At 41.3% G+C, this 27,480-nt stretch overlaps 1 protein-coding gene across 1 annotated transcript; it reads left to right on the plus strand.

Moving 5' to 3' along the window:
- Nucleotides 1-929: 929 nt before the first annotated feature.
- Nucleotides 930-27,213, plus strand: nisch (nischarin). The gene is made up of 29 exons (XM_022741979.1): nt 930-1,113; nt 2,482-2,565; nt 3,541-3,723; nt 5,159-5,207; nt 6,066-6,229; nt 6,348-6,443; nt 7,244-7,339; nt 7,437-7,589; nt 8,081-8,149; nt 8,765-8,950; nt 9,265-9,393; nt 9,814-9,927; nt 11,672-11,701; nt 11,807-11,882; nt 13,797-13,915; nt 14,353-14,462; nt 15,366-15,641; nt 16,421-16,707; nt 17,532-17,743; nt 18,001-18,452; nt 19,062-19,246; nt 19,391-19,454; nt 20,138-20,276; nt 20,924-21,074; nt 21,451-21,570; nt 21,700-21,861; nt 22,190-22,362; nt 22,838-23,016; nt 24,986-27,213. The coding sequence occupies exons 1-29, from the start codon at nt 1,033-1,035 to the stop codon at nt 25,311-25,313; spliced, it is 4,467 nt and encodes a 1,488-aa protein (XP_022597700.1). The 5' UTR covers nt 930-1,032; the 3' UTR covers nt 25,314-27,213.
- Nucleotides 27,214-27,480: the final 267 nt, after the last annotated feature.

The following is a 27,480-nucleotide window of genomic DNA, read 5'->3' on the forward strand; positions in this document are numbered from 1 at the left end:
CTATTTTGATCCAAGAAATCATCACCATCATCAACAAGGTCATAATCCTGCTAATATTAGTTGCAGGAGCAAGTTGAATTTATTCGGCATACAGCTGGACAAAGTCGTCTCTTTTAATGTTATTTATAAGTGACAGCTATTAAAAAAACATATTATCAAAACACATACTAACAAATCGGTTATTTTTGGGTAAAACACTTATTATCAAAAAAACAAAATAAGAGTAAATTAATAAATTAAAATCATAAAATATAAATTCCATAAAGATGGAAATGACTGACACAGCTTATATGTCTTCACAGCTTAATTTGCTCTTTGATGAGGATATAGTCTTAATATAAGAGCTCATATGCAAAAAAGTTGTAGTTTTACTATTTCAAACGCATTTTTATGTAATAAGTAATAACGCCGAAAAGGACAATTAGTTCTACTGGACGTGTCAAATGAAAAACTCTCAACTCAACGGTTAAACATACAGTATTTTATGCCCATTCAGTGCCCATTAAGAAGAAGGTGTGATATTTCTGATGTAGCCTACTTATCTGTCTTCATGATATTCTCAAAGAATTATGGACTACTACTGTCAGATGGCAAGATATCAAGTCCCTGACCTCATGTTACATCTTTGTTTGCCACTGTCACCGCTGTTACTGAGCTGCTGTTAAATAATAAATAGATATTTGAAAGATCGTCGAAAGTCTGTCGTTTTATTCCTTGATTCCGTTTAAATTGGCCTATATTTTAATTACTCTTACTCTAGTCTGACTGCTCATGCAATGTTCGTATGTTTGATAAATGTTGAACATTCAAAACTGATTTTAATGAAAAGAAAAAGTCTTGAAGTAACTGTCACGGAGCGACTGTAAATAAAGTTTCTTTGAATGTAAGTCAGCTGCTTCGGTTCAGGATCACAACAAACATGGCGTCGGGAGGCGGCTAACTGAGGGCAAAGGCTGCACATCCTCTAAACCCGTTTTAGTTAGACGTTTTTGCACTAAATAACAGATCATATTTGCTCGCCTCGATCTCAAGATGGAGTCCGCCCCTTTTCCAGAGGAGGTGTCGGAGAGAAAAGTGTGTGTTGTCGGGTCGGAGCTGGTGGAAAACTACACTGTAAGCTATGTTCGGTTTAACGTCAGTTAGCTTAGCTTGTAGCTAGTTTAGCCTTGGGTCTGTTCAAGTGACAGCGAGTTAATGTCGAGGAAGTTACCCTATCAGTAAATACAAATTGTTTAGTCATTATACTTCTGTTTTATGTTAGCCCCCATGTCTTTATCCTCCCTAGGGTGGACTAAAAAGAAGGACAGGACTAACAAGCTAACAGCTAACTGCCGTGCTAACTGTCTCAAACAGTTTCAGAGTGATCACATCGTGTCCTCTGAAGTCAGCAGACCTCACAGACCGCTGCGGCTTGTATTTCTCTGTCAGGAATTATACTTGATGTCTTTATGGTGTAACACTCTGTACTGTTAGGTTTGACAGACAGTAACCACCGACACTGCTGATAAAAAATCAAGATCGCGGAGCCTCACAGCTCCACTTATTTTCTGACCATAAGTTAAACCAAGTCGCTTGGAAGCAATTTTCTGCCAAGAAAAAAAACAGTTGGGTTTGGGATGTTAACTCTAGCACATTCTGACTTTCTACCTTAATGATGGGGAAGTCAAACATTGACTTTCTAAGTTCAAAATGATAAGCTAACCAGTGTGTAAGTCATAATTGTGAGGTGAACTGAAAGTAAGGATGCTTTCAAAAATAATGCCACGAGTTTTATTTATCAATCAATTCTCAGTCAGATTATCAAATCAGTTTTGTGTTGGGCCACACCCATTAGAAAATAAAATAAAGTATTCAGTGATGGCGACCACCCAGTTTATCTGATTTGGCAGTTAAATTTGCTATTTGCATCAACATAATTAAAAACGTTGCATCTCAAGTCGGTCTAACTATGGACCAAATGTGTTGCACTTGTCATCAAGCAAAAGAGCCTCAAGATGTGTTCAGACTGAAGACAAAGCATACTGAAAGGTTTTTGTAGTCTTAATTATTGGCCCCAGACAGCTGATGTGTGTCTGTGTTGCAGTTCAGACTCTGATCTCTGAACTTTACAACAAATCCAACTTCCTTATTTTCCACCAGTTTCTCTCTTTGTCTCTCTAAAGCTTTGGGATACGTGTGAATTTTCATGGTCACATCAATTCGTGACCCCCAGGGGAAATTTGCATCTACTCGATTTATTCCATCATGCTGCCATTGAAATTTGCTGAACACACCTGAAAAATATTACTATTTAAATCAATTTGAAATAAATTATTGTTGTCTTAAAATGGTCCACTGGAAAACTTTACCTTCTATACTTCAAAAGAATAATGCCATGAACATTTATTATTTAGTCCATTGCATCTCAAAAACCAGCTGGATCACAGCAGTGTTTAATTCAGTCAGATTGTAATCACTGTGTGTCCTGCTTTGGTGTTTCAGGTTTACATCATCGAGGTGATGGATGGAGAGCACAGATGGACTGTGAAGCACCGCTACAGTGACTTCCACGACCTCCACGAGAAGGTGAGAGACCATTCTCGTTTTGAGTTCAGTTTGGTGCTGCGATGCATGAAGCAGTGTTTCTTACTGACTGAGGATTGAAAGTGTCAAGTTTTTTATGCTGCAGAGCACTAAACATTAATAATGAAATGTATTCAAATACAAAGTATTAGATTTTTAGAGTTTAGGGCCAATAGCAATAACTGAATAATAGCAAATTTGATAAATAAAGGTTAACCTTTCTGATTTTTTTCCTACTCTTAATACAACCTTTGCAAACAATTTTTAGTTACTGTAAGTGTGGCTCTTTTCTTCTCTATTTTGGTGTTAATTCACCCCCACAGCTGTTGTAAGAAAAGGCTCCATGTGACTGGACATAATTATTGGCTGAAGTTCCATTATCGGAACACTAGTTAATAATTCACATTTCTCATTCATCAGAGGATAATACATTAGCCACTGATATATTGTTCATTGTATATCTCGACACAGCATAGCACCACAATGCATTACATCAATATCTGAAATTCACTGTTGGAGTACATTGTTGAATAATTTAGACCAAAAAATGTTTACTGAATGTGGACTGTGATTGATTTTCAATCTGCTATCTGAGAAATGTTTTGCAAAAGTGTAAAGAAGCTATGATTTGTATTTACTGTGCTAAAACATAGAAATGACGACAGCAGGAGTTTGAGTTCACAAGTGAAACAGAACAGAAAACAAGTGTTTCAGACTGCTGAGAAAACATCTGTGGGTTTGTACTTCCCAAAGACAGAAATGGAGAGACCAGATTAGGTCTATAACTATTATTCGTTTTGATTAATCAATAAATCTTTATAATGGTAATGCCCATCACAATTTCCCTGAGCCCAAGGGCTGTTGTTTTGTCTGACCAACAGTTCAGAATCCAGGGATATTCCATTTATCGATGTAATTGATGATCAAGTTATTATGAAACTAATTGTTAGTTTTATTCTGATGTGTGTTTCCCTCCAGCTGACTGCAGAGAAGAAGGTTGACCGACGGCTGCTTCCTCCTAAGAAAATTTTAGGAAAGAACTCGAAGAGCTTGGTGGAGCGGCGGCAGAAGGAGCTGGAGCTCTACCTGCAGACGCTGCTGCAGCAGTTCCCACAGGCCACGCCCTCGTCGCTCGCCTGCTTCCTACACTTTCACCTCTATGTGAGTACGCCTGAGGCTGTTATTACCTATAACCTCAGAACATGTACTGTTATCATGCTAGTACTACACCTGTACTCACTCTACTGGTACCTCATTCATAATGGCATGTGCTTGAGTATATGCTCGCATACTGCAGCCAGCAAATAGACAGCAAGCAGCCAGATGTGACGGTTGAACATGTGATTCCAAAGCTGAGGTCAGGGCTTTGTGCAGACCAGTTCTTCAACAACAAACTAGGAAAGCCGTTTCTTTCAAGTCCTGGTTTTGTGTACGAGGTTAATATCATGTTGAAACAGGAAAGAGCCTTCCTCAAACTGTTGACACACCAGTGTTTTTTGAAATCTGTCTCGCGTGAGTCTCCTAACTTTGTTGAAGCACAATGATAAATTCCTGGAGTACCCCTTTTAAAAGGCCACTTTATCACTTTAATGTGGTTCTCCTATGAAGCTATATTCCTTTATAAAAGCAAAAACGCAAACCATTCGTTGGTGACTGCTTCCCCAGTGGGATGATTTGCTTCTATTGTGTTGTTAATATAATTGGTAACTGAATATCTTTTATGTTTTGGACTGTCGGACAGAGGATGCTCTCTTTTGCTAAATACTGTAAGACAGACTTTACTACAGTAAAAGCTTTTTCATTTCAGTTGCCTCAGTTGTGTCTCAACTCAGATTTTTTGGGTTGTGGTGCAACACGGTGATCATGTCAACAGTGGCTGAGCAGCAGAAAACAGTCACAGGATCATGTCGTAGGATTAAATGTAAATGAAGGAACAATTCTATGCTTGTATTGTGAGTAAATGATGATTATTCCCTCTGATGAGAAGCACTGCTCCAGTTGGGTTCGGCTTTGTGATGATCAGTGACTGTGATCACATGACGAAGACAGAACAACAGACCAGTGTTGTCTGAGTCCTCAGAATTCTGCAGATTAAACAGCCGAAGGAAAGCCCCTTCTCATGTGACGTGAAATGATCAACACATGACAGTCCTGGACGATTAAGATCTGAATGTTTATTATTCAGCTGCATTAATGCCATCTCGCCATATAACTATAACGTCTTTGAAAAAAACAGTGGAATTGGTTCGCTGTCTGAGGTGAGGTTCAGGCCTCTGCAGGTGTTGCTCTGGACCCTTGTGGTTTAAGTAATCCAGGTTAATGTCACATTATCCAGATAAGTTATCTTGTTAATTATCAACCATCTAACTTTTCAAACACAGTCAGAGGTTTTGATTTGTTTTTCTTGGATGAAGCAATCTTCAAAAACAGTGTATTGAAAAACATTTGTCAAGAAAGGCGACGAAGAGTAAAGAGTTGAAACCACGATCATCTGTTTGTTGAGCAGATAAGAAATTAGATGATTTAATTTAGTCTACAAACGTAACTTCTATTTTGAAGTGAATCCAGGTTTTAACAGACTGTTTGTCTCTTTCAGGAAATTAACGGCATCACAGCAGCATTGGCTGAGGAGTTGTTCCATAAAGGTTAGCTTCACCTCTGACCTTTGACCTGTTTTCCCTCATGTAGTGTTTCGAGAACTGTTAAAAATGAATGAAGCTGCTTCAGTGGAGTGGTGTGTCTCCTCCCTGTGTAGCTGCAGAGGCTCTCTCACCGAAGCTCTTACTGATAACTGTTATGAAACACCGACTAAGTGAAGTGTGCCAGAATGCTCTGGCACTCTGCCAGAGCATTCTGGCACAACACTCCTTGGGCTCAGGGAAATTGTGATGGGCATTACCATTATAAAGATTTATTGTTTAATCAAAAAGAATTAACAGATTCATTATAGTTATAGACCTAGTCTGTAACCTAGAATGCTCTGGCACTTAATTTATTTATCAGGGACAATACATATCAATTGACATCTTTTGGGTGTTATTGTGGTAGACAGTCAAATGGCTGGTTTTCCTCCAAAAATCACTAAAACTGAGTTGACTCCTTGCTTGCACAATGACATGGTGTGAAACAGCTGTCTATAGAAACAGCTGTTAAGTTTAATTTCTCCATATTAGACTCAGCACTTTTTGTTTTTTGGGTTGCACAGAAAACATTTAGAAACTAGTTTTAATAGCTTATTATCTGTTGCAGCTGAATAGTGTTACGGTGTGAGTAGTTTCCTCTAAATAACTGTTAAAATTTAATTTCTCCTTGGTCGCCTACACTTCATGTTTATACAAATATAACTTGACTACTATATAGAAAAACTGTTGCAGGTGTTTTAAACATCTGGTTTGTAGCAACACCAGTTGTGAAAAGTTAACTGACTACCGTGCAAAAATGTGAAATGTTGAGATGTATTGTGTCTTTGTTTATTTGTGTGTTTGTCTGTATATGTGCTGCAGGTGAGCAGTTGCTGCAGGTTGGCGAGGTGTTTTCTCTGCGTCCTCTGCAGCTTTACTCCGTCTCCCAGCAGCTCCGTCTGGCCAAACCGACCTGCTGTAACGGAGATGCCAAAACCGACCTTGGGCACATCCTCGACTTCACCTGCAGGCTGCGATACCTCAAGGTCACACACCTCTTTATTTAGCTCAAACCCACATCGTACAGTTTATTGTTTTCTCCTGACTTCCCTTACGGCAGCAGAGGTGGTAAACTTTCTCACTGGTTTTGTCTCTGTTGGTCAGATCTCTGGCACCAGAGGTCCAGTAGGAACCAGTAACATCCAGGAGAGCAGTCTCCCCTTCGACCTGTCTGTTTTCAAATCATTGCTGCAAATTGAGGTAACTGTCTGTTTGTCCTCAACAAAACTCGTGTTTGATGATGGCTAATTAACACCAGTTCTTCCCACATTTTATCCATTTATTCCAGACTATTATCCCAGTTTACTGCCTGGTTCATTCATTTGTGCATATTTGCAAAACAGTGCTGGAAACTTTGTGATGTCACAACTACCTGTGTTTGGTGCAGGTGTTGGTTGTGGTTAATTTCATTTTTGTATGAACACAGAGAAAAGCTCTACTGGCGTTGATTGTCATGTCAAGTCAGGGTTAAGTAAAATTGGATGTTTCAATATAGCTGATATGATAACTTCTCAATTTTGGATTCTCATGCCCCAGATAAAAACTTGAGAACTGAAAACATACTTAAGGTGTATTCTAGAGTTGTTTGACTTGTTTCAGTGTGATGATTGTAGAAAATGTTTTTCAGCTTGACTGAGGTGAAGAAGTTGCTTAATAGATAAAGAAAACATGTGATAGGCTGATGGAAACGCACTTTAATCTTTTTCGGACTAACTAAACATTGATGTTATAGCTCCTGCTTCGTCAGCTGTAGACAGAGCAGCAAAAACAAAGAACACATCTAGGACACATAACCTACTACTTATACATACTCATAAACACTGTTCCTGGTTCAAGTCTGGCTACAGACTCAAGATGCATGTCATGTCTTCTCTGTCTGCGTAGTGGTTGATCTAGACGAGACAAAGTCATGTCATCATATTAACACAAACGTGATCACCAGCAATTTAAATGACATGATGTATCAGAAGATCATAAAACCTGCTTCTGTCTGTCTTCAGGTCAGTGAGTGCAACTCTCAGCAGATTCAAGGTTTGTCGTCTCTGAGGTCGAGTCTGGCGACCATGAGTATCCACCGCTCCACAGAAACCATGATGGTAAAGTTGAGATTAAATACTGTGGTATACGTGTTTATGCAGTGTATTGTCTGTTGCATATTGATTTGTTTATTGTGATGTGTACGCTGTCCTCCAGTCGGTCCTTGTCCCAGAGGCGAGCGAGTTCTCACAGTGGGAACCCGAGGGGGTGGAGTCTGGCTGTCCTGTCACCGCCGTCATTCCCACGTGGAAAAACCTGACCACGCTGGACATGAGCCACAACTGCATCAGCACCATCGACAGCTCAGTGGTGAGACACACACCCACAGACAAACTGCAGCCAGAGTTCGGTCGATAGTGGTTTTAAAAGTCAGCACAGGTATTTAATTTTTTTCTTCACAGGAGAAATACTGACTGACTCCAGTTTGTCTGTCTCACACTCTCTCAGAAATAAATTATCAATCTATATATTTGTTTTATTTTTGTCAGTGTTTAATACAATGATACAACAAGTCAATATCTGGAGTGAAAGGAAACATATGAAGCCTCCAACCCTCAGATTTCAACCCTCTACCTGTCTAGACAAAAATAAAAAATACATGATGGTCAATATAAATACTCAGTACAAAGCTTTGCTGGCTCCTCTGCCTGCACTCTCTTGCATCTGGAGGTCAGCGCACTCTGTCCTTGATATCACCCACTCTGTCTTTACAGCTGGGTATATGAATAAAGGAATAAAGAAAAGTTTATGCTCCATCCATCAGTCTCTGTGCACTGACACTGAATTTTTCTGTGTTGCAGAAACTGATTCGTAAGGTGGAGTTTCTGGATCTGAGTTACAACCAGCTGTCCTCGGTGGAAAACCTCCAGGTATGTGGCGGCGTGATGAAGAACGCATCAGCTCTGTAAACTCATCCCACCGTCAGTATCATTTCTAGGGCTACAACTAATGGTTACTTTTTATTGTTGAATAATTTACACAAAAAAATATACACAATGAGTCCAAGGTGACGTCTTGTTTTGTCCAGTTTATGATCAAAGAGAGGAACGCAGCAAAGCCTCACACTGGAGAAGCTGCAACCAAAGAATATTTGGTGACTATTCAGATCAAACTAAGGCAAGAGTAATTTTATGCTGCATTCACTTGAGATGGGATCAAGACTTTCTGAGGAACACACACACACACACACACACACACACACACACACACACACACACACACACACACACACCAACACGAGAGATGTTACATCCAGTAACATCTCTCTTTGACAATGTTTTCATTAATCAACCCTGTGAATTACAGTGTACATACAGATGTCGTAGTGTGAATCTAGTTACAACATAACAGTATTTACTTCAGTCACACTTACACTCAGCCGCTGCAACACGCAGCGGGTCCTGCAGTTAAAATAAAGACAACCTTACAGATACGTAGTCTGTCATTATAAGCACAGTACAGAACTGGTTGTTTTGTGGTTGCAGCACCTGTACAACCTGGTCCACGTGGATCTGTCCTATAACAGCCTGCGGGTCCTTGAAGCTGCTCACACCCGTCTGGGCAACATAAAAACCCTTCGCCTGGCTGGCAACCAGCTGGACCGACTGACCGGCCTCACCAAGCTCTACTCTCTGGTCAACCTGGACCTCAGCCACAACCAGCTGGCCCAGGTAACTGTACCAAGGATATCCTGATGGTTCTGTGGTCCAAATGACATAGATACATAAACAAAATTGCATCACAAGAACAAAAAGAAAACATGTAGAAAATTCTTATCACTTACACTTATTAATTGCTCTTCATTATTCTGTCATTTCGCTACCCTCGACTTCCCACTGAAGACATGATGTGTCCAAAGAATTAGAAGAAATGTAAATGAGACACACTTAAGAAAAACAATGTAAGACTGTTGGGAAATATATCCAGCCTGAGCTCTTGTAATAAGTCCTCAATTTAAAGCCAGTGTGTGCGTGTCTGTTTCCAGTTGGAGGAGATCAGGAACATCGGCTCGCTGCCCTGTCTGGAGAAACTCAACCTGTCCAGTAACCCCATGTGCATCATCCCAGACTACAGAACCAAAGTCCTGGCCCAGTTTGGAGACCGCGCAGCAGAGGTACACCACCAAAACCACCACATCGTTCACATTACTACTGTACTCTCATTACTATTACTACTCCTGCAGCAGGGTTACACAGCCAGTAACAAAATACTTCTCCCTACTGTTAATATAATACTGCTAATATCACGACTGCACAGACAAATGACCAACACCACAAGCACTGTTTTCTCTCTGTCAGTTGCTGCTGTTGCTGCTAATGCTGCTATTACTGTAACTGCAAATACCACTACTGCCACTAATATGGAAGCTACTCATACTACTACTAGAATCACTAGTATATCTTCATTATTAGTGTAATAATACTACTGCTACATCTGTTTATGCTACTTTATGTTTATGCTGTTATTACTATTAATTCTACAGTTGTGTGTATGTGTTGACAGATGTTTGTTTATCCTCTTGTCTCTGCTTCAGGTTTGTCTCGACAGTAAAGTGACGACAGAGAAGGAGCTGGACACAGTGGAAGTGTTGAAAGCCATTCAGAAAGCCAAAGAAGTCAAAGACAGGATGAGCAGCAGCGACAAGAAGGTAAACTCTTGTCACACTGAAGCCTCCTGTCTTCATTTATTTTAATATTTTTAGATTATTTAGAATTTTAACTGTATATTGTTGATACTGTTTTGTAGTGTGCGACTGTGTCTGTTGTTTATAATTATTTTTGTATCAGTATTTTGATGCTGCCCCGTGGCCGCATCTCTTTTTACCTGGTTAAATAGTGAAGAATGAAAAAATCAAGCGGTCAGTGTTAGTCAGTGTTACCATGATGATATGGTCAGTTATATTGACAGTTTGCACATTAAAGATCATTAAATAGTTCAGATATGTTAAGAGTTTAGATAATTAAATGATTCATTTTTCGTTCGTATTTCCAGTGTAAATAAGTCATTTTTGAATCTCTTTTAGGACTGTGGGACAGCAGAGCTATGAGGATTTTACTTGACAGCACTGAATATTTTATTTTAACACTGACACTGTCAAAGGAAATGAACTCATGTTGTGCACTGATTTGGCTACTAAGACTTCAACGTTTGAACTCTCATGAGCAGTACACAACCACTGTTGGATGTTAATCTTTGTTAGTCGTAGACTATTCTCGTAACTTTCAGATTAACTAACCCTGAAAGCTGCTGTAGTGGTTTTATAATTCTAACCTGATCATAGAGCAATCAGAGATCACCACAGGACAAAATTACCAATTACAGGTGACGAGTAGTGGTTCTGATATCAAGTTAATGACTAACATATCTGAAGCCTGAAGATTTATCAGATGTTACTAAAACCATCAGAGCGGCCTGGTTTATTAGCTACCTGTGCTAACTACATGCATGTTTGTTGGGGTCAGAATAGCTGCAAACCAATAATTAGACCTTTTTAGATTAGAGAGACTGTGCACATCAGCAGCAGAGTTAATATGTAATGAAAATACAATCAATAAGTCAAACAAGTATGGGCATGAAAACATGTCTGATTAGGTGTGTGAGGTTGGGAATCTGACTTGGAAACTTGTTGCAAAAATTCACCAAATATAAACTGATCTGTGAAATTCATCATCGAAATCTGTGTGTATTTAAAATGTTTAAACATAGCCTGCAAAATTGTGTTTAATGCATCCACACACATCAGTGATGTTTTGTCTTAGATAAATCCCACCTTATTTTGAGGCCTTGCTTTTAGTCAGGAGAGCTAAGTTTCATTACTGAGTGTGTTTTAATCTAATTTACTTTGACTACCATGCGCACTAAATAACAGTCAAGCCACATGTTGGTCCAACTTTTAAGCAGTAAGTGCCTTTATTTTGAAGACTGGGAACACAGTTGGAAAGTGATGTTTGTCATTCTTGGTGGTTTTACTGTACATCTTCTGAGCCACAAAGCTTAATGAGGTCGCAGGAGAAAACAGCTGTCCACAGATGTTTTCAGGGGTTCACAACAGAAACTCATGTTTTTTTTATGGATTTAAAGAAAACTCTGAAACCTGTCATGGTTCATTAGGTTGTGTTTAAACTTACAACAAACAGATTTAGCTCTTGAGCTTCACAGTTTGGTGATGCATGTGATTGTACAACTTGAGCAGAGGCTTTTTGTTTCAGTGGAACAGTCTGTGTCTTTTAAATTGGCTGAAAATCAGTTTTGATATGTCTTTAGAAAGTGCGGCTGCCTGTTGCTCTGCTGCTGATGGAGCTGCTGGTTGCAGGTTTTTAGGATGTGATCTGCTTGATGATGTAGGTGACTGCAGCTCTCTGAAGGCTTCCTCCTCTCTGTCCTCTCGTCAGATCAGTGAGGAGACCAGGTTGTCTACTGCTGCACCTCCTCACCTCTCCTCCTCCTCCTCCTCTCCCCCCTCCTCCTCCTCCTGCTGCTCCTCTGCTGTTGCTCCTCCCGCTGTCACCACCACCACCACCTCCTCCTCCTCCTCCTCCTCTTCCTCCTCTTCCTCTTCCTCCTCTTCTTGTCCGGCCCAGCAGGCTACCTGCCCCAGCCAAGGTAATCATGTATGTATCAGGCTGTGCAGGGCTGAGGGAGGGATGGTGGGCGGTTGTTTTTATTTTTGCTGTAAGGCAGCAGCCAGACAGGAAAGTGTGAAACTGTTCCCTTGCTCTTTGTCTGGAATGTGAAACAGGCAATTTCCCAAAACAGCAGCTGGATAAATCCCAAACACTGGAGTAGATATTGGAACAAGAACAAACTGACGATTATTTTCATTACTGACAAATCTGCCAGTTGTTTAGTCAAAAAATGTGTGAGAAAATAGTGAAAAAATGTCCATGACAGTTACTCAGAGACGGAAGTGACTTTTTTGTTCAACCAACAGCTCAAAACCCAAAGACATTCAGTTTACACTGACACAAAACAGAGACAAGTCGCAAGTCCTCACAAGTTTTGACATGATCAATGACTGAAAGGATAAATCAGTTAATTAATGATTTTTTTATAAATTTTCTGTTGAACAGCTTATTTATTAATTGGCTATTCATGAACCGCTGTAGCCCTCTCTAATTTAAGTCTTCGCTCCAATTCTTTCTCTCTGTTTGTAAAACTGACACATAGAGTTCAATCCCTGGTCACAAAATGTTTACCGTTGAGGCCGTAAGCCTCCCAGACTCTGACACATCTGACATCTTACTAACCACATTTATTAAATATAAAACTTTTATGTTGTGAAATAGTTCCTCTGCTCTTCATCACTAAAGGTTAATGTTTTATTCTATTAAAGTGTTTTTATGATGTTTGGGAAGGCGGCCAGGAAACCCTGCACATCTGTTTAGCCTAGCTTAGCACAAAGACTGATTAGCATAGTTCCATCTGTCTGTCTTACATGTTGTATCTTTTTTATTGAACACGTTTAGAAACAGAAATGTAAAAAAAAGAAAACATAGAGTTTGTCTGGTTGCTGCCTTCAGTTAAGATTTTCTCTAATTTGAGATAAACGACCTTTGATCAGTCCAGTGGACGTTAACATGAAACTTAATGTTTTCTTCAGATAATGATGATTAGCATTATTGCAGATAACAGACGTGTTTTTCCACTGCAGCTGTGTGTTGCTGTGAGTCCAGTTAGGTAGCGTGGCAAACTTTGACTGCATCAGGAACTGTAAACATTGGGGATTCATGCTTAAATTAAGACACAGGATATCAAATGCTGCAGTGGGAAACAATCACAACGTGTATACCAGACGAGGCTGATGAAGCTAATCTTCTTCTTTCACTCCTGATAGAGCACGTCTTGTTTTATCCTCTAACCGAGATGTCCTCAGCTTTATGTTTCATGTTGCAGATTCTTTCCTTCTTGCTCAGTCTGAGAGGGAAAGCAATCTTTTTCTTTGATTATAACTTTAAAAATGTCGATCAGTTACAGGAGAATAATTAATCAGAGACAGATACTAATGTTTGGCGATCATGTGACAACCTGCTGATGCTCACTAACCTCCTTTTGATAAACTGTTGACTAATAATGTTTGTTCTGGCTTAGTGCAGGCTGCGTACTGTGTGTTTAAATCTATAGAGTAAAAACTGAATGCAAATTGTTTTTAATTGAAATTTGTGTCTGATTCAGTCAAAATGTTCATGATGAACATGATCTATATGAATGCGTGAGTGAGTTTTCTACAGAGGCTTGGAGCAGCCATGGAGGTTTATTATTTTAGGCCCATTATTCTCTTATCAAAGTTAATTAAAAGCTTAAAAGTAATATTTTTTTCAGTGTAGACATTCAGCGTCTCATGCTGGCAAGAAGAACATTGTCAGGAAAATCGGTGAACTAATGAAATTATTGTGCACAGAATCAAATCATTTCAAAAATAACTACATCAGCTCTGAGCAGTGTCACATCAGTCAACTTTCCGCAGTGTCTGCAGATGTTCTTGTCAGCGTCACTGATCCGTTTGGTTTCCTGTTGCAGAAGTGATGAGCAGAGAAGAAGCCGCAGTTCCCCCCAGTGTTCTCCCTCCTGTGGACGCTGCACCTCCCCCTGAAAGCTTTAACACCAACACACACCTCCTGTCTGCTGAACCCACCCAGGTCGTCAGACACGCACACATCAAACACCAGGGTGGGGGGAGGGCCTGTTACCACGACAACCAATGGGATATCAGTTAGGAAGAGACAGGCAGTTTCCAAGAAGGGTTGAATCAAGGGCAAATGGACTTGGTTGTAGATGCTTGATGACGTTTCACCTCTCATCCAAAAGGCTTCAGAAGAGAAGAAGCCTCTTTAACGATCTACATTTTGTCGACGTTCATTGGCAAATTTGCATTTCACCAAGTGTTAGCATGCCATAGTAACATGGTAAATGTCATCAACATAACCAGCTAAAACATGATTACAATGTCACTTCAAGCAAGTTAGTGTGGTAAAGTACAGCTGAGGGAAGGGGCGTACAGATGCAGGCAGAATTTGTTTGGATGTTTGTTTACAGTCAGCCGGGTTCTAATGTTGCTCCATGTGTTTATCTGCAGAGACAACAACCTGCTGTCAATATGTCTGAACAAACACAATGTGGAGCTCCCACAAGTATTACTACCACTACAACTACTACTACTACTACTACTACGGCCACTACTGTCTGGTCAGTATCAAATAACAAGTTACTTGCATAATAAACAGTTCCAGTCACTTTTATTTCAAAGCTTTTGTGATTGATGTTAATCTTACCGTCAGTGAATCTACCTCCATGTTTCTAGTCGCTCGATGGCTTTTAATGTGAAACATATTTACAGGAAGTGTTGGGTTTCAGCCTGTTCAGCACTGACAATATTTTAACAGCAGTAAAAACAAAAATAGTGAGTGAATGATATTATTTGTGTTAATAATATCACCTTAGAGCAGTAGAGTGGTGAGTATAACATAACTTGTTGCACTGAAGGAATCAGTGCTGTGGAAATGCATATTTTACTAACACAGGAAGTATTAAGTTTGCAAATTAAAACAGGAGCAGATCAGAAAACTAAAACCCCACCTGCTACTATTTCCTTTTACTACTACAGCTGTACAGCTGTTACAACAAGTACTACTAATAATACAGTACTACTCGTACAGCAGCTGTAGTTTCTCCATGACTGTTTTTCAGGCAGCTCTGTGTTGTCGTTCAGGCCTCTGTAACAAGACCTGCAGGAAGTCAAGATGGAGGCAGGTGTAGTTCACCGTGTGTCCAGCTGGTGGCACTGCTGCCCTCCACAGGAGAACAGCATCACGACAAGTCAACGTAGTTAACACGATGTTACTGTGTTACCCCCAAATCTCTCATGTTCTGCTTTTTTTTCTACCAGTTTAATTGAGTTTATTAACTTACAGCAGTACATTTGGTTAAAAATGGGAGGGGTGTGTATGAAAGTAAATTGAGCTGATTGGATAACTGAAGTGAGTGAATGATGTAGTGTAAAGAAGTCATATTTAAACAGGTGTTTTGTCTGTGTTCAGGACATAATGGAAAACCTTGATAAACCCCTGTTTCTGTCTCTCTCTCCTCCAGTTGTGTCTGCTCCTCTTCCTCCTCCCGACCAGTAGAAACCAGCTGTTTGGTGTGCAGCGCCACCTGGTGTCCTCTGCTTCCTTCTCACCTGCTCTCCCTCTCCTCCTCTAACAAAGACTTTGTTACTCAGCTCTCCCAGTGTCTCAGTGCCACCTGGAGGGAGCAGAAAAAGAAAAAGCAGGAAGAGGAGGGAAAGGAGGAGAGGGAAGAGGAGAAGAGGTCTGAATCCAGAGAGGTTCAGTTCCGTGTGGAGGGCACCGAGGTCGGCAGTCCCAGGTAATTCAACCAGAAACCCTCTCTCACTGCTTTCTTGGTTTCTCAAAAGTTCTCAGTCAATCTTACTGGTTTCTGAGATCCCCGTAAAAGTCCCTCTGGTTTCTGTGATTCACATAAGGTCCTGTTGGTTTTTTGGTTCCCAATAGTTTCTCAGATCCACTTAAGATCACACTGGTTTCTGGGACTCCTTGTGGTTTCTTACAGCCCTTAAAATTATCACTGAGGTCTGGGATGGCTTAAAATTCAGACTGGTTTCTGAGATCCCTTAAAACTGGTTTCTAGGATCCACTAAAAAGTCCCTTGGTTTAGGTGATTCTCATGATTGCCACCTGGTTTCTGGGTTCCCAAATGGTTTCTCAGATTCCCTAAAGGTCCCACTTGTTTCTGAGATTCACAGACATTCCTGCTGGGGATTTTGACTGGTTTCTGAAATCCTAAAATTCACACAGGTTTCTGTAATCCCGTGAAGTTCTCACTGTTTTTTTGGATTTAGAGTGACTTCTGAGATCCTTTAAAATTCAAACTAGTTTCTGAAATCCCCTTAACTTCCAATATACTTTCTGTTGCAGTATTTCCAATACTTCCACATATCTGCAGCTGTTGCAGCCATGAGAGAAGGACTTTATAGATGACTGTTATTATAGACAGTGGAGGTCACGTACTCCATCATATACAATTAATTAAGTAATAAATCATCTGACATTTGCTTATAAACAGAAAGGAAATTATTTCAAGTACAAAAGAATGACTCATCCACTCTTTTATGCCTGTTTATCCAGTCCGGGCTCCAGGGACGGATACTTTGAGATGGGACTGGATGACACCGTGGAGGAGTCGGTCTGCTCCTCCTCTACGTCACTCGCTGCTCCTCCTGCAGAGGAGCTTGGTGGCCACCAAGGGGAACTGTCTGAGGAGGAGGAGGTGCACGTCAGTAAGGTTCTGTGGTGCTACTGCCTTCAGGTAGAAGAGAAGGTGGAGCAGAAGGAGATGTGCCTGGTGCTGACAGACCAGCTGTTGGGACTGCTGTACCTGTCAGATGATTTCAAACGGACCAATCAGGACGCAGGTAAGCACACAGTCAGCCTCAGTTGATCTTTCTTTTTATACTTCATGCAAACAAATACAGAAGCTGTGGTTGCTACTCTTGCTTTTCATATTTGTTTATGTGAATTGTGTTTTGCTACTTGTCTTGGATTGAATTAATTCATCTAAGTTCATGTCAGACCCTTCCTATGTTTTTCCTCCTCACAAAAAATCTTGAATGTTCTGCTGCTGCAAATTTGAGACACATTCATCCTTTCTAACACTGTTGGGCTTTTTTTTTCAAAGTTCTGTGTTCGACAAAACAGACACAGATCTGACAGACAGAAGCATCACCAGGCCTGATGCAGAACTGTGTTCACTAGCAGGAAGTGAAACAGAGCTCGACTTGAGACGTTTCAGTCTCAATCTAGTAACTTTTCCAAAGAAGTGAAGAAAACATCAGTGGTCAGATTAAGTTAAAATTATGAACTGAACTGTTAATACAGGGACATTTATTTTTCCACTTCTTGATTTCTGCTGTTTTTTCTTCCTCTCTTTTATTTTTCATCACAAAGCTCAACAAAGCAGACAACAAACTTTGCCTCACTGTCAAAATGAATGGCTGCTGGTTAATACTAAGATTATAAGTGGCCAAATCAAGAATAATACCAACAGCAAGACAAACATTCAACTTGGTGGCCAGTGAAAGTTTATGTTATGTTACAATGTTTCATGTGATGAAACAAAACAAGCTGCGTGAAGATGGAACCTTTGACATTTTATAGACAAAACAATAATAACAATTATTATTATAGACAAATCATTTTGTTGCGAGCTGAAATGTTAAGAGCGATCTGTTCTCCTCAGACCAGGAGCAGAGTCCGCCTGTGAGGGAGGTGCTGTCAGGCCTGCAGATGGACCTCCTGCTGCCTTACTCTCAGCTCCTGCTGTCATCCCGAGGCGAGCTCCCTGACTGCTGCCTCGCCTTCGGGCTCCAGTCTGGTCCGACCCGCTGGTACATCTTCTCCGAGGCAGAGGAGCTCCGGCAGACCAGGGCTGAGCTGACGGCGCTGATCCAGGTCAGAGAGCAGCACAAGATCCAACTCACTGAACGGGTCATTTCACACAGTTCGGTCAAACCGAGCTTTAACGTATAGATACCATATAGAAACATATAAGAGTGTACATTGTGAAAATGATGAAAGAAGAATGACATGCATGAACACCAATCAGCACACAGGTATCACATGCAGACATTCGTGAAGCATAAATCGAGCTGCAGTCTGACACTGTGTGAGCACCTGGAAAACAACAACCTTGTCCCTTGTTTTTCCAGGCAACAGATTCTCACACCGACCCCGAGGCCTCAGACACTCCTCAGCTCCTCCCCCGTTCACTCATCAACTCCTGGGAGCTGGAGGAGAGCCAGGGGGCCCAGGGAGGCTACCCTGCCCACCTCCTCCCCTCCTTCTCCTCCTCCTCCTCCTCCTCTTCCTCTGCCCCAGACACCCACCCTCTCCTGTTAGACATCTTATCCCAGAAAGAAGAACCCCGCCTCCCTCCTCTCCTCTTCCTCACCCACCGACACCTCTGGGTGCTGAAGATGGACTTCAGAGAGCTGGCTGAAAGAGAGAGGAGCAACGCTGACCTTCATCTCACCTCCTCCTCCTGGTGCAGGCTGGTCCGCGTGCCCCTCGGCTCCGTGGTGCTTCACCCTAGAGAGAGAGCTCCTCAGGTCGGGGACAGATCCAGTCACACCTCCTGCCCTGGAGCAAATCACCACCACAGGTACAGAGGCTGTGACTGGACGAATGCATGATCGAAGTACTTGCCTCTCTGCAGGAAACTTTCAGGGCAAATAAAGGAAAACAGTATCAAGTGTCTGTGTCGGGTTTGGTAAATTGATAAATAGTATGATATTACATATATTTTGTATCTTATTTTTAGTTTGGATTCTGTTCATATTTTTTTTTTACCCCTGAAAGAAAAAGAGAAATTTAAATTCCCAGAATAAATTCTCATAATTTAATTTTTAATGTTATTTAACTGACATAAGTGAATTATCAGGCATTGGTCGAATCAGGAGATCAGATCATTATATTTAATTTCATAATTCGTTTGTCTCCTGCTTCAATATTTACAGTTTTTATTTGTTTCAGTTACTGCTAACTTTAATGTAAATAATAAAATAAACCTAAAATCAGCATCATTAACATGCAGATGTATCATCAAATTTATCATTTTATTGATTGATAGAAATCTTAAATTACTAATATTAATTCAATGTCTTTATAAAACAGAACAGTAAAATTGATCATCACACATTGTTTGTTCTCTACTTTACTTTCCCTACTTTTGAATATTGTCATTATCTGTATTTTTACATGTTGTGTCCAGGAGGAGTCACGCCGTGGAGCTGCTGCTGGGAAATCAGAGGCTGCTGCTGCTCTTCCCTCTGGCCCAGGACAGGAGCTGCTTTTTGGTGGAGCTGAGCCAACGGAGAGCGTCCCTGGAGGGGCTGAAGATGTTGGTCCTGCCCAAACCCTGCAGGCCCTGTCCACACCAAGGAGAACATACACAAGGTGAAGACCAACCACCTGCTCATACCCTCAGATCTCATCAGCCTTTCTTTCATTTGATTGTGTCATTTAGTTTGACCCCTTCTGGTTTCTTCTCCCAGTGTTACGACCTTGTCTGACACCTCCTCCTTGTTGTTGTGTTCTCAGAGCGTTGCAGATCCAGAGACCAGTGCTGTTGTACCAGTACCAGGAAAGCACACAACTCCAGCAGGTAGACTTCTGAAGCACGTCTGTGTAGTTCAGCGTAGATTACTTTTTTACATTCTTCATGTGAGCAACGTGCTAATGTCAAACTTATTTTTTGATCAAGGCTTTACAATGTCCAGCTCACAAAATGTCAAGGTCACAATTCTTTGAAAAATCAATTCAAGGGATCCTTTTCAAAAATGTGTATCTCTTTAAGTTTTTAAACTCTCAAATAACAATATCTGTATCCGCCAGTCCGCCATCATTAGATTATATTTCATAACCTTTTTTTCACTTTATACCAGGCATGAGTTGCTCCTTTGTTTCCATTACATGTTGCATTGTGGGTCACATTCGCTCCCTGAATGGACACATCCCAGCTGTGTGAATGCCGTGTCACAACCGTAATTTCCACGTATCTCAGCCTTCCATTGTGAGAATAATTAATCGAGTAGAAATACACAGCCTCATCTCAGACGACGCTGATTAGATTTTGGTGAAATGTAAGCACATGATCCAATTTGTTTTTCTCAAAAATCGTGCTGATTGGCCTCAGGGGGGCACTACAGGGTCTTCATCATCAGTCAACAAACATCAGGGAGCACAGCATGTCATCTTCTTCTCACTGTGGAATTGTAACTGTTGTTTCTTATATTTACCTCATATTTTCTTCACTTCTCCTTCCTCCTCCTTCCTTCTCCCCCTCAGCTGGGACTCTTCCCGTCTCCAGTTGGAAGAGAACCAGCCGTCCCCCCACCTAACCCCGGGTCTCTCCCCAGGACTGAAGCTCCTGGCTGGGTTCGGAGGACAGCAGCTGTTGGCCTTCTTCCACAGATACATAGCGCTGGTAGGACACACACACACACACACACACACACACACACACACACACACAGTTATGTGCCTGTGCTCTCTGTGTGTCTCTGTATTATCAAATGCTGCATTTCATTTAAGTGCAAAATCACCTGCCGACTGTTTTCCAAAGTAAACCAGAGCTGGTAAAGGTTTTAATTTTAGTGGGGCTGCAACTAACAATTAATTTACCGATTATTTTCTTAAATTTTTCATTTTTTTGTTTTCTTGAATGTCAGCAAATAGCAAAATGTGTCAGTCAGAAATTTATCTTAAAATGTCAGAGTCCAAACCCAAAGAGTCCGTTTGCTTTTTATAGAGACAGAAAACCAGCAAAGAAAAAGCTGGAGCCAGAGCTTTTTAATAACTTAAAACTTTAATTGATCGTCAAGATAGTTGGCAATTAAATTTCTCTCAGTTGATAACAGTAACATGCTCACCGCCCTTGATTTCTTGAGAGAGAAATTGTCAGTCAGATGAGTGAAGTCAGGTTTTCTCAGTTGATTTTGGACCCAGTTGTTCATCTGTCCATCTTCTCTACATCTTTTAACGTTGCAGTTCTTGTGCTGTCTTTTTAAAAATTCCAGTTTAACTTTTTTCTTTCTTTTTTTTTTTTTTACTGTTATGTGCCACTTATATCAGTCTGAGGCGGAGGAGGTGAGACAGGTCTTGTGGCTGTCTGTGGTTCTCTACAAGTCTCCGGAGGCTGAGCTCACCTGCTGTCTGCTGCTCTCCACTGATACAATCTACTTCTTGCTGGAGGACTCCGCCTCCACACTCGGCCATCACACAGGTAGGAGGAACAGACATGATTGGCTCAGTCACAGTGAGAAAAGATTGCACTTCAAATTTTATAAAGTCATGGGAGTCGCTGCTACTGTACGACTTCTGCTGCTGCTACAGTTTTACTTTTGATTTACATTATCACATGACATTGTTGTTATTTTTCACAGTGGACATGAAGTGTAATGTTAAGCTAGTGGACACATAAAATCTAAAATGGTACAGATCATAGAACAGCAGTGTTTGTCTTTATTTAGCTGTTTGTTTCCCTGTCATGTAGTGAACATCACAGCCTCAGAGGATCATGAGGGTGTCTGTAGGCTTTCAGTTTTGTTAAATCTCTCCTTCCTTTTATCGCTCTCCCTCTGTCTGTCTCTGTCTGTCAGTGTTGGAGATAACAGACTCTGGAGATCCAGATGTCTGTCAGTGCTACTGTCTCTCCATCAGACTGTCTGAGCTTCTGTCTGTCAACGTGGGACTGTTCGACCAGTACTTCAGGGTCGTAGGTCAGTGGATTCACACACACGTTGTCTGTGTCTGCAGAGGTCATACAAGTTCTAAATATTGAACTGCTGCTTAATGTTGATATTACTCTGTGTCACCTCGTTGTCTCTCCATGGATCCTCTCTCTGCAGGGCGTTCGGCCGACCACATCGTGTGCTGTCTCAGCAGGGACAGTTATGGGACGGGCGTCTTTCTTCAGGAGCTGATGTCAGCTCTCAGTCTGCAGCAGCAGCTTCCTCCTCCAGAGCCGTCAGATCAGGACTTCTACTCCCAGTTCACCAACACAAACACAGGTAACCGTACTGGTACACTGTCAATCAGACAAAATGTAATATCTTTCTTCACATCAAATCCAACCTTAAAGTCCCTTCCTCTCAAAAGTGCCTCTTGCCTGTTGTTACGTCCCTGTGCAGAATGATTATATTGTTTATATAGTTTGACACTACAAAGATGTTTTTCCATTCATCTGATGGATACTACTACTGTGTTTAATAAATAATAAAGATACTTGTCTTTGTCCTGAACTTTGGATTTGTTCTTCTCCCTGATTACATCTGTGCACAGTTAGAACAAATTGTCTGATTTATCAGGTGACAGATGTGAATTTGTCTCCTCCTGCAGGTAAGATGCAGAACTACGAGCTGGTCCACAGCAGCAGGGTGAAGTTTATTTATCCCAGTGAGGAGGAGATGGGAGACCTGACCTTCATCGTGGCAGAGAGGAAGACTCCGGCCAGCGCAGCGTCTTCGTCATCACGCTCCTTTAATGTCCTGCTGTACCTGCTGGTTTTCCAGGTCCGAATTTCTTTCTCTGTAATTTGGGATTGTAGGGGAGTTAATATGCTGGAGCTATTTCTAGACAAACAACAGTCCGTCTGCACAGTACTGCTGTTTAGTGTCTGCGGCTACAGCTCAGGTTGTTAGAAGTATCTTTAATTGATTGAATTTGTGTGTAGTGATGATTTCTTGTTCTTTTCTTGCTTTTTTGTTTCCACTGGGGCTGCAGGAAATTAAAAAATGATGATGTAATTTTTGTTGGTTCCTTTACATCTGTAGTTCCACAACACTTATGGTGCTGACAATGCCCTCCTGCAGCTCCTGCGATTTGGATATTGCACTTGACCATATTGTGATTTTGATTATATTTCCATTAATTGGGCATCCCTAATTTCCACGCTTGGAATTTGCATTTTTTTTTGGTTTGTTGTTTTAAACTCATGTGTAAAACAATAATTATTCTCTCTTCCTGCCTTTTGTTCCTTTCCTCCAGGTCCAGATCCCGAGCCAAGGCTCTGCCCTCTCAGGCCCCTCCTCCTCCACTTCAGCCTCAGCCCCGTCTCCTGTGCTCCAGCCCAGGACCCTGATCCTGACCAGCACCGATGTGTTCCTACTGGACGAGGACTACATCAGCTATCCTCTGCCCGACTTTGCCAAAGAACCTCCCTCCAGGTGAGCACACATAAACCCCTGCCCCCCCGACACCACCATACTTTTACCAAGCCAGATGAGTCAGTTAGAAGCAGAACTGGTCCCAGGCCGACAAACAGTAAACATTAATCTTAATCAACATGATGACTCCCCTCAATGTAGCAGAGCTATAATTCGGCAGCAAGTTAAAAAAACAAAACAAAAACAAACTGTTCCCTCGTGTTCCTGCTCGTCTGCTCCAGTGGATTTAACAGACTGCTGTTTTAAAAACTGTTCATTTCTCATTATTAGTCTGACATTGTGTTTGTCTTAGTTGCTTTCTGTTTTGTGAAGGTGGGTTATTCTTGCCCTGACCAATCAACAGTGATTGACATGTATCTCCTATTTACATAATTTTGTTTATAGGAGTTATAGGAGTTTAGTTTATAGGAGCATTTGTGTTGCAGATCAAAAACCAAACTGCAAACATCTCATCTCCAGTAGTCGCCATTTTTGCAACCATTTCCTGGCTGTGGCACAGGACAATGACATTCTTTATCCTACCAACAAAGCTCTGATTTGCTCTGTTGTTTTACCAACTGGGGAAACAGCCGTTCGTGAGCAATAAAACCAGATCTATTTGAATCACTGACCACATGAGATGTTGGCAGCGATTTACAGGTGTAGTGCTGTTGTATATTAGTCATTATGAATCACAGTAAGAAAATATGACCCAGTTTTAAACTTGTCTCTGTTTATCTCCCTCATAAACAAAACATTGTAAATCTTAAATGCAGTTTTTAATGAACAGCAGCACTTCAAAGATCCACCTGAGAGAAAAGCTGCTGAAACAGAAGCAGCAAACAGTTTTATCAGCCCAGAGGCAGGCAGAGCTCATCTGCTGCATCACTCTCTCGTACTTGCCTTATGGTGGAGATCATTAACTGAAACCGCTGGTGTGTGTTTGTTTCTGTTGCTCTGCAGTTTCCTGACTCACAATGTTATTCATGAAGAAACTGTTCCAGTGTTTCAGAGCACATTCCAAAAATAACTGGAAACGGATTGAGCTTCATACAGCTGATACAGATCCAGTCAGTAAAGGGGCTATTTGTTTTTGCTGCTGGGAGCAGGTGGTGGTGGTGATTGTTGCTTGACAAGAGCTTCAGCCATTGTTGTGTTTATAAGACAAGAGGTCATAACACGCTCTGTGAACAGCGCTACATTAAGTCTCTATTAGAAAGTGACAAGTCGGACCGAGGCTAGCTGGTTAGCGTGCTAATTTCAGTAGAACAATGGTGTTGCTTTCCACTGCCGGAGACAGCTCTTGGTTAGTAAAGGAACGAAATTTGATGCTGAACTCACAACTGGGAGGTAAACAGTTGGTAATGCTAATGCTCGCTATGTAGCAATAGTAAAACTTACAAATACCTCCTTTAATCCAAATGATAGGCAGACATTTGAGATGAAAATCAAACTAGGCTTTTGAGGTGATATCTCGCATGAACAGCAGTACACAGAAATCCTGTAAAATGCAGGAAATCTATATGAATGAATAAGGAAGTTACTTTCTATACACCACAACTCTACACTAACTACAAGTTTAGAGCCTGATCAAGCAGGTGCAGAATGATTTGCTCCCTCTACCAGCTGCAGAAAATGTCTAAATTTCTTTTATTAGGCTGCTTTTATTGATTGCCAAGAAAATCTAATTGCAGATGAACAAACTATTGGTTTGCTTTTAGTTTTTATCCCAGGCTTTCTGTCTGGAAACTGGGAAATGTTATGGATTTCCATAGAACATCTGATAACACGTTAAATGTCTTTGGGAACATGTTGAGAGTCTCTGACACATTAAATGTGATTAATAAGCCATTTTCCTCAAAGAAATGTAGGATTCTTGTGTGTGAGACTGAAGTGACGTCTTTCAGGTTATCATGATGGTCATTAACAGTGTGGTAGCAGTCATTCTCATCATCGTTTTTCTCGTCATCTTTGCCATCATGTCCTGCAGGGAGCGGTACCAGCTGCGTGAAGCTCGGAGGATCCGGGACCTGGACCGGGTCCTGTTGGGCTATCAGACGTACCCTCAGGCTCTTACTCTGGTGTTCGATGACCTGCCCGGCCCTGACCTGCTCTGTCACCTCACCATGGACCACTTCGCCGCCGGAGGGGAGGAAGTCCTGCCCAGAGGCGGTGGAGCCAGCGGGGGCGCAGAGGGTGAGGTCCAGTGGTGTGTCTTCGTCCCGGGAGCTGACAGCAGAGAGAGGTTGATCTCACTCCTCGCTCGCCAGTGGGAGGCGCTGTGCAGCCGGGAGCTTCCTGTGGAACTCACCGGCTGATTGGTCGACAGGGAATGATGGAGAGACGGGTGACTTTTCAGCCCCTTGTTGGTTGGTGGGAGCTGACTGGCGGGTGGAGTCATCATTTGACTGGGATAATTTACACATGGATTCAGAGCTTGATTAGTTTAAAGGCTTCAGTATGCTTCAAACAAGGTTTCTGTTCGGCACCCTCACTTAATAAGATCTTCACTTCAAGCGTGAACTAGTTTATACAACTTTTTGTCCAACCGCCTCTGTCTGTTTTGAACGTCGACACATGAAGTCGAGGTGTCTTTAGGCTCAGCATCATGAATCATTCAAACGGAGATAACGTCACTCTTTTTCAGACAGTCTCTCCACAAAGACATTCATAGTGACAGAAGTTACAACCTCACCTACTGTCCACACACCTGGACAGTCACTGCGTAACGTGGGTGCAATAGTGAATTGGTTAAAGTTATAAAAATGTGTCTTGATGTAGTGGGAAGTAGTTTCAGATGCTGTTGGACGATCCAACAAGCACTTTGTCTGAAGCATACCGACACCTTTCAGCTTACTTCTTAAAGCTCGGAGGGGACGTGGCTCTGCTCACACGCTGTTTGGTTAGCAGGACCCAGTGGACACCAGACTGCCATTACAGACAGTCGGAGGGACCTGTGACCTCACAAGAAACTGAAATAATGGGATTTCTTGGCACAACCTCACCTCGCAAAGTGTTGCAGATTTACTTATTCATTGGTTGCCCCGATTGACTGACTGACAGACTGACCGACAGACAGACAGACAGACAGACAGACAGACAGACAGACAGACAGGTGTTGCACAGCAGGGGGAGCTGCAGACAGTCCACAGGAGTTTCTACTTGATTTTATTCATCATTACCTTAAATGAACAGTTTGTCATTTCTGGTAAATCCTCTTGTTCTCTGTCTTGTGTGTGTTTAGCCTAGCTTAGCACAAAGACTGGAAGCAGGACAGAAAACTGCAAGCCTGGCTCCCTCACAAGTGTAAAAAAAATGTTTGAGTTAACATGTTGTTATTTATGTAAAGTTGATCTTAAAACCAAAACTCACTTTAACATATTTTCATTTGTACATGTTCCGTCTGAATCCAGGTAAGGAGACAAGAGGATTTCCCAAAATGTTGGACTGTTATTTTAAGACGCACGCACATACGCACACACGCACACACACACTGCTGCTCAGCACAATCTGCTTTCTGAACATTTTATTCCTTGCACATTGTAATTGAAGCAGTATTACTGAACTGTATACTAAAGCTTTTTATTAATATTATGTGAATATAATTGTTGCTTTGGGACAGACATGTTTTCCATCCTGAAGATGATTTTGTACTAAACATGAAGGACCCGATGATATTTACAACATGAACTCTGAAATGACATATTTAGTATTATCATTGAGTATTATTTTTTATATTTTCTTTGTGTTTTGTTTGTCATGATCTTCATACATTACTGTTGACAAATGGGAAGCCAGCCACTGTTGGACCTCCCCACTCTTCACCAGTGTTGTTTACGTTACATGTTGTTGTCTTGTTAAAGGGGAACGCCACTGAATTAAAGTAAAAATGAAATCTCCCCATGTAACAATAATTCCTGTTTGGTTAAGCGACAGTGGTTTGGATCTTCGAAAATCAGCAGGATTCAACCGCAGACGGCGCACTGTTCAGCTGATGCAGCGGTTAAGCTAGAAAACCAGTCTGACTGTGGGGCCAGCAAAATGTGAGTCATTTCAACTTAAGCTGACACTATGATGGACACAGTCGCTGAGAAAGTCTGTCTGAACAGGTGTTATTAAGTCCACAAATCTTGGTGTCTTAAAACAAGTGAAAAAAATCTGCCATTGGTGTGAGATTCAACTCAGAATACAAATGAAGGTTCAAAATTTTTATTTCTTTTTTATAGGGGTGCAGTGACTTTTAATAATAAATTATTATTAAATTGATCGGCATTATTCTGCAATAATTACCTTCATGATAAATTCTCAGAGTTGAAAAATCCTGTTTTGGTGTCTGATAAGCTTTAGACTGAAAACAGCCCTGCATTAAAACAGCATGAGGCTCTGTGTTGGTGTGCCAGTGTTGCTTCAGGTGCTGCCGAAAGGCAACTTGGTGAGGGGTTACTGATAGAAATAATAGACAAAACTACCAAAATAAGACCTGAG

The sequence above is a fragment of the Seriola dumerili genome, unplaced genomic scaffold, assembly GCF_002260705.1.
Source record: "Seriola dumerili isolate Sdu_G_001 unplaced genomic scaffold, Sdu_1.0 BDQW01000066.1, whole genome shotgun sequence".
NCBI lineage: Eukaryota > Metazoa > Chordata > Actinopteri > Carangiformes > Carangidae > Seriola > Seriola dumerili.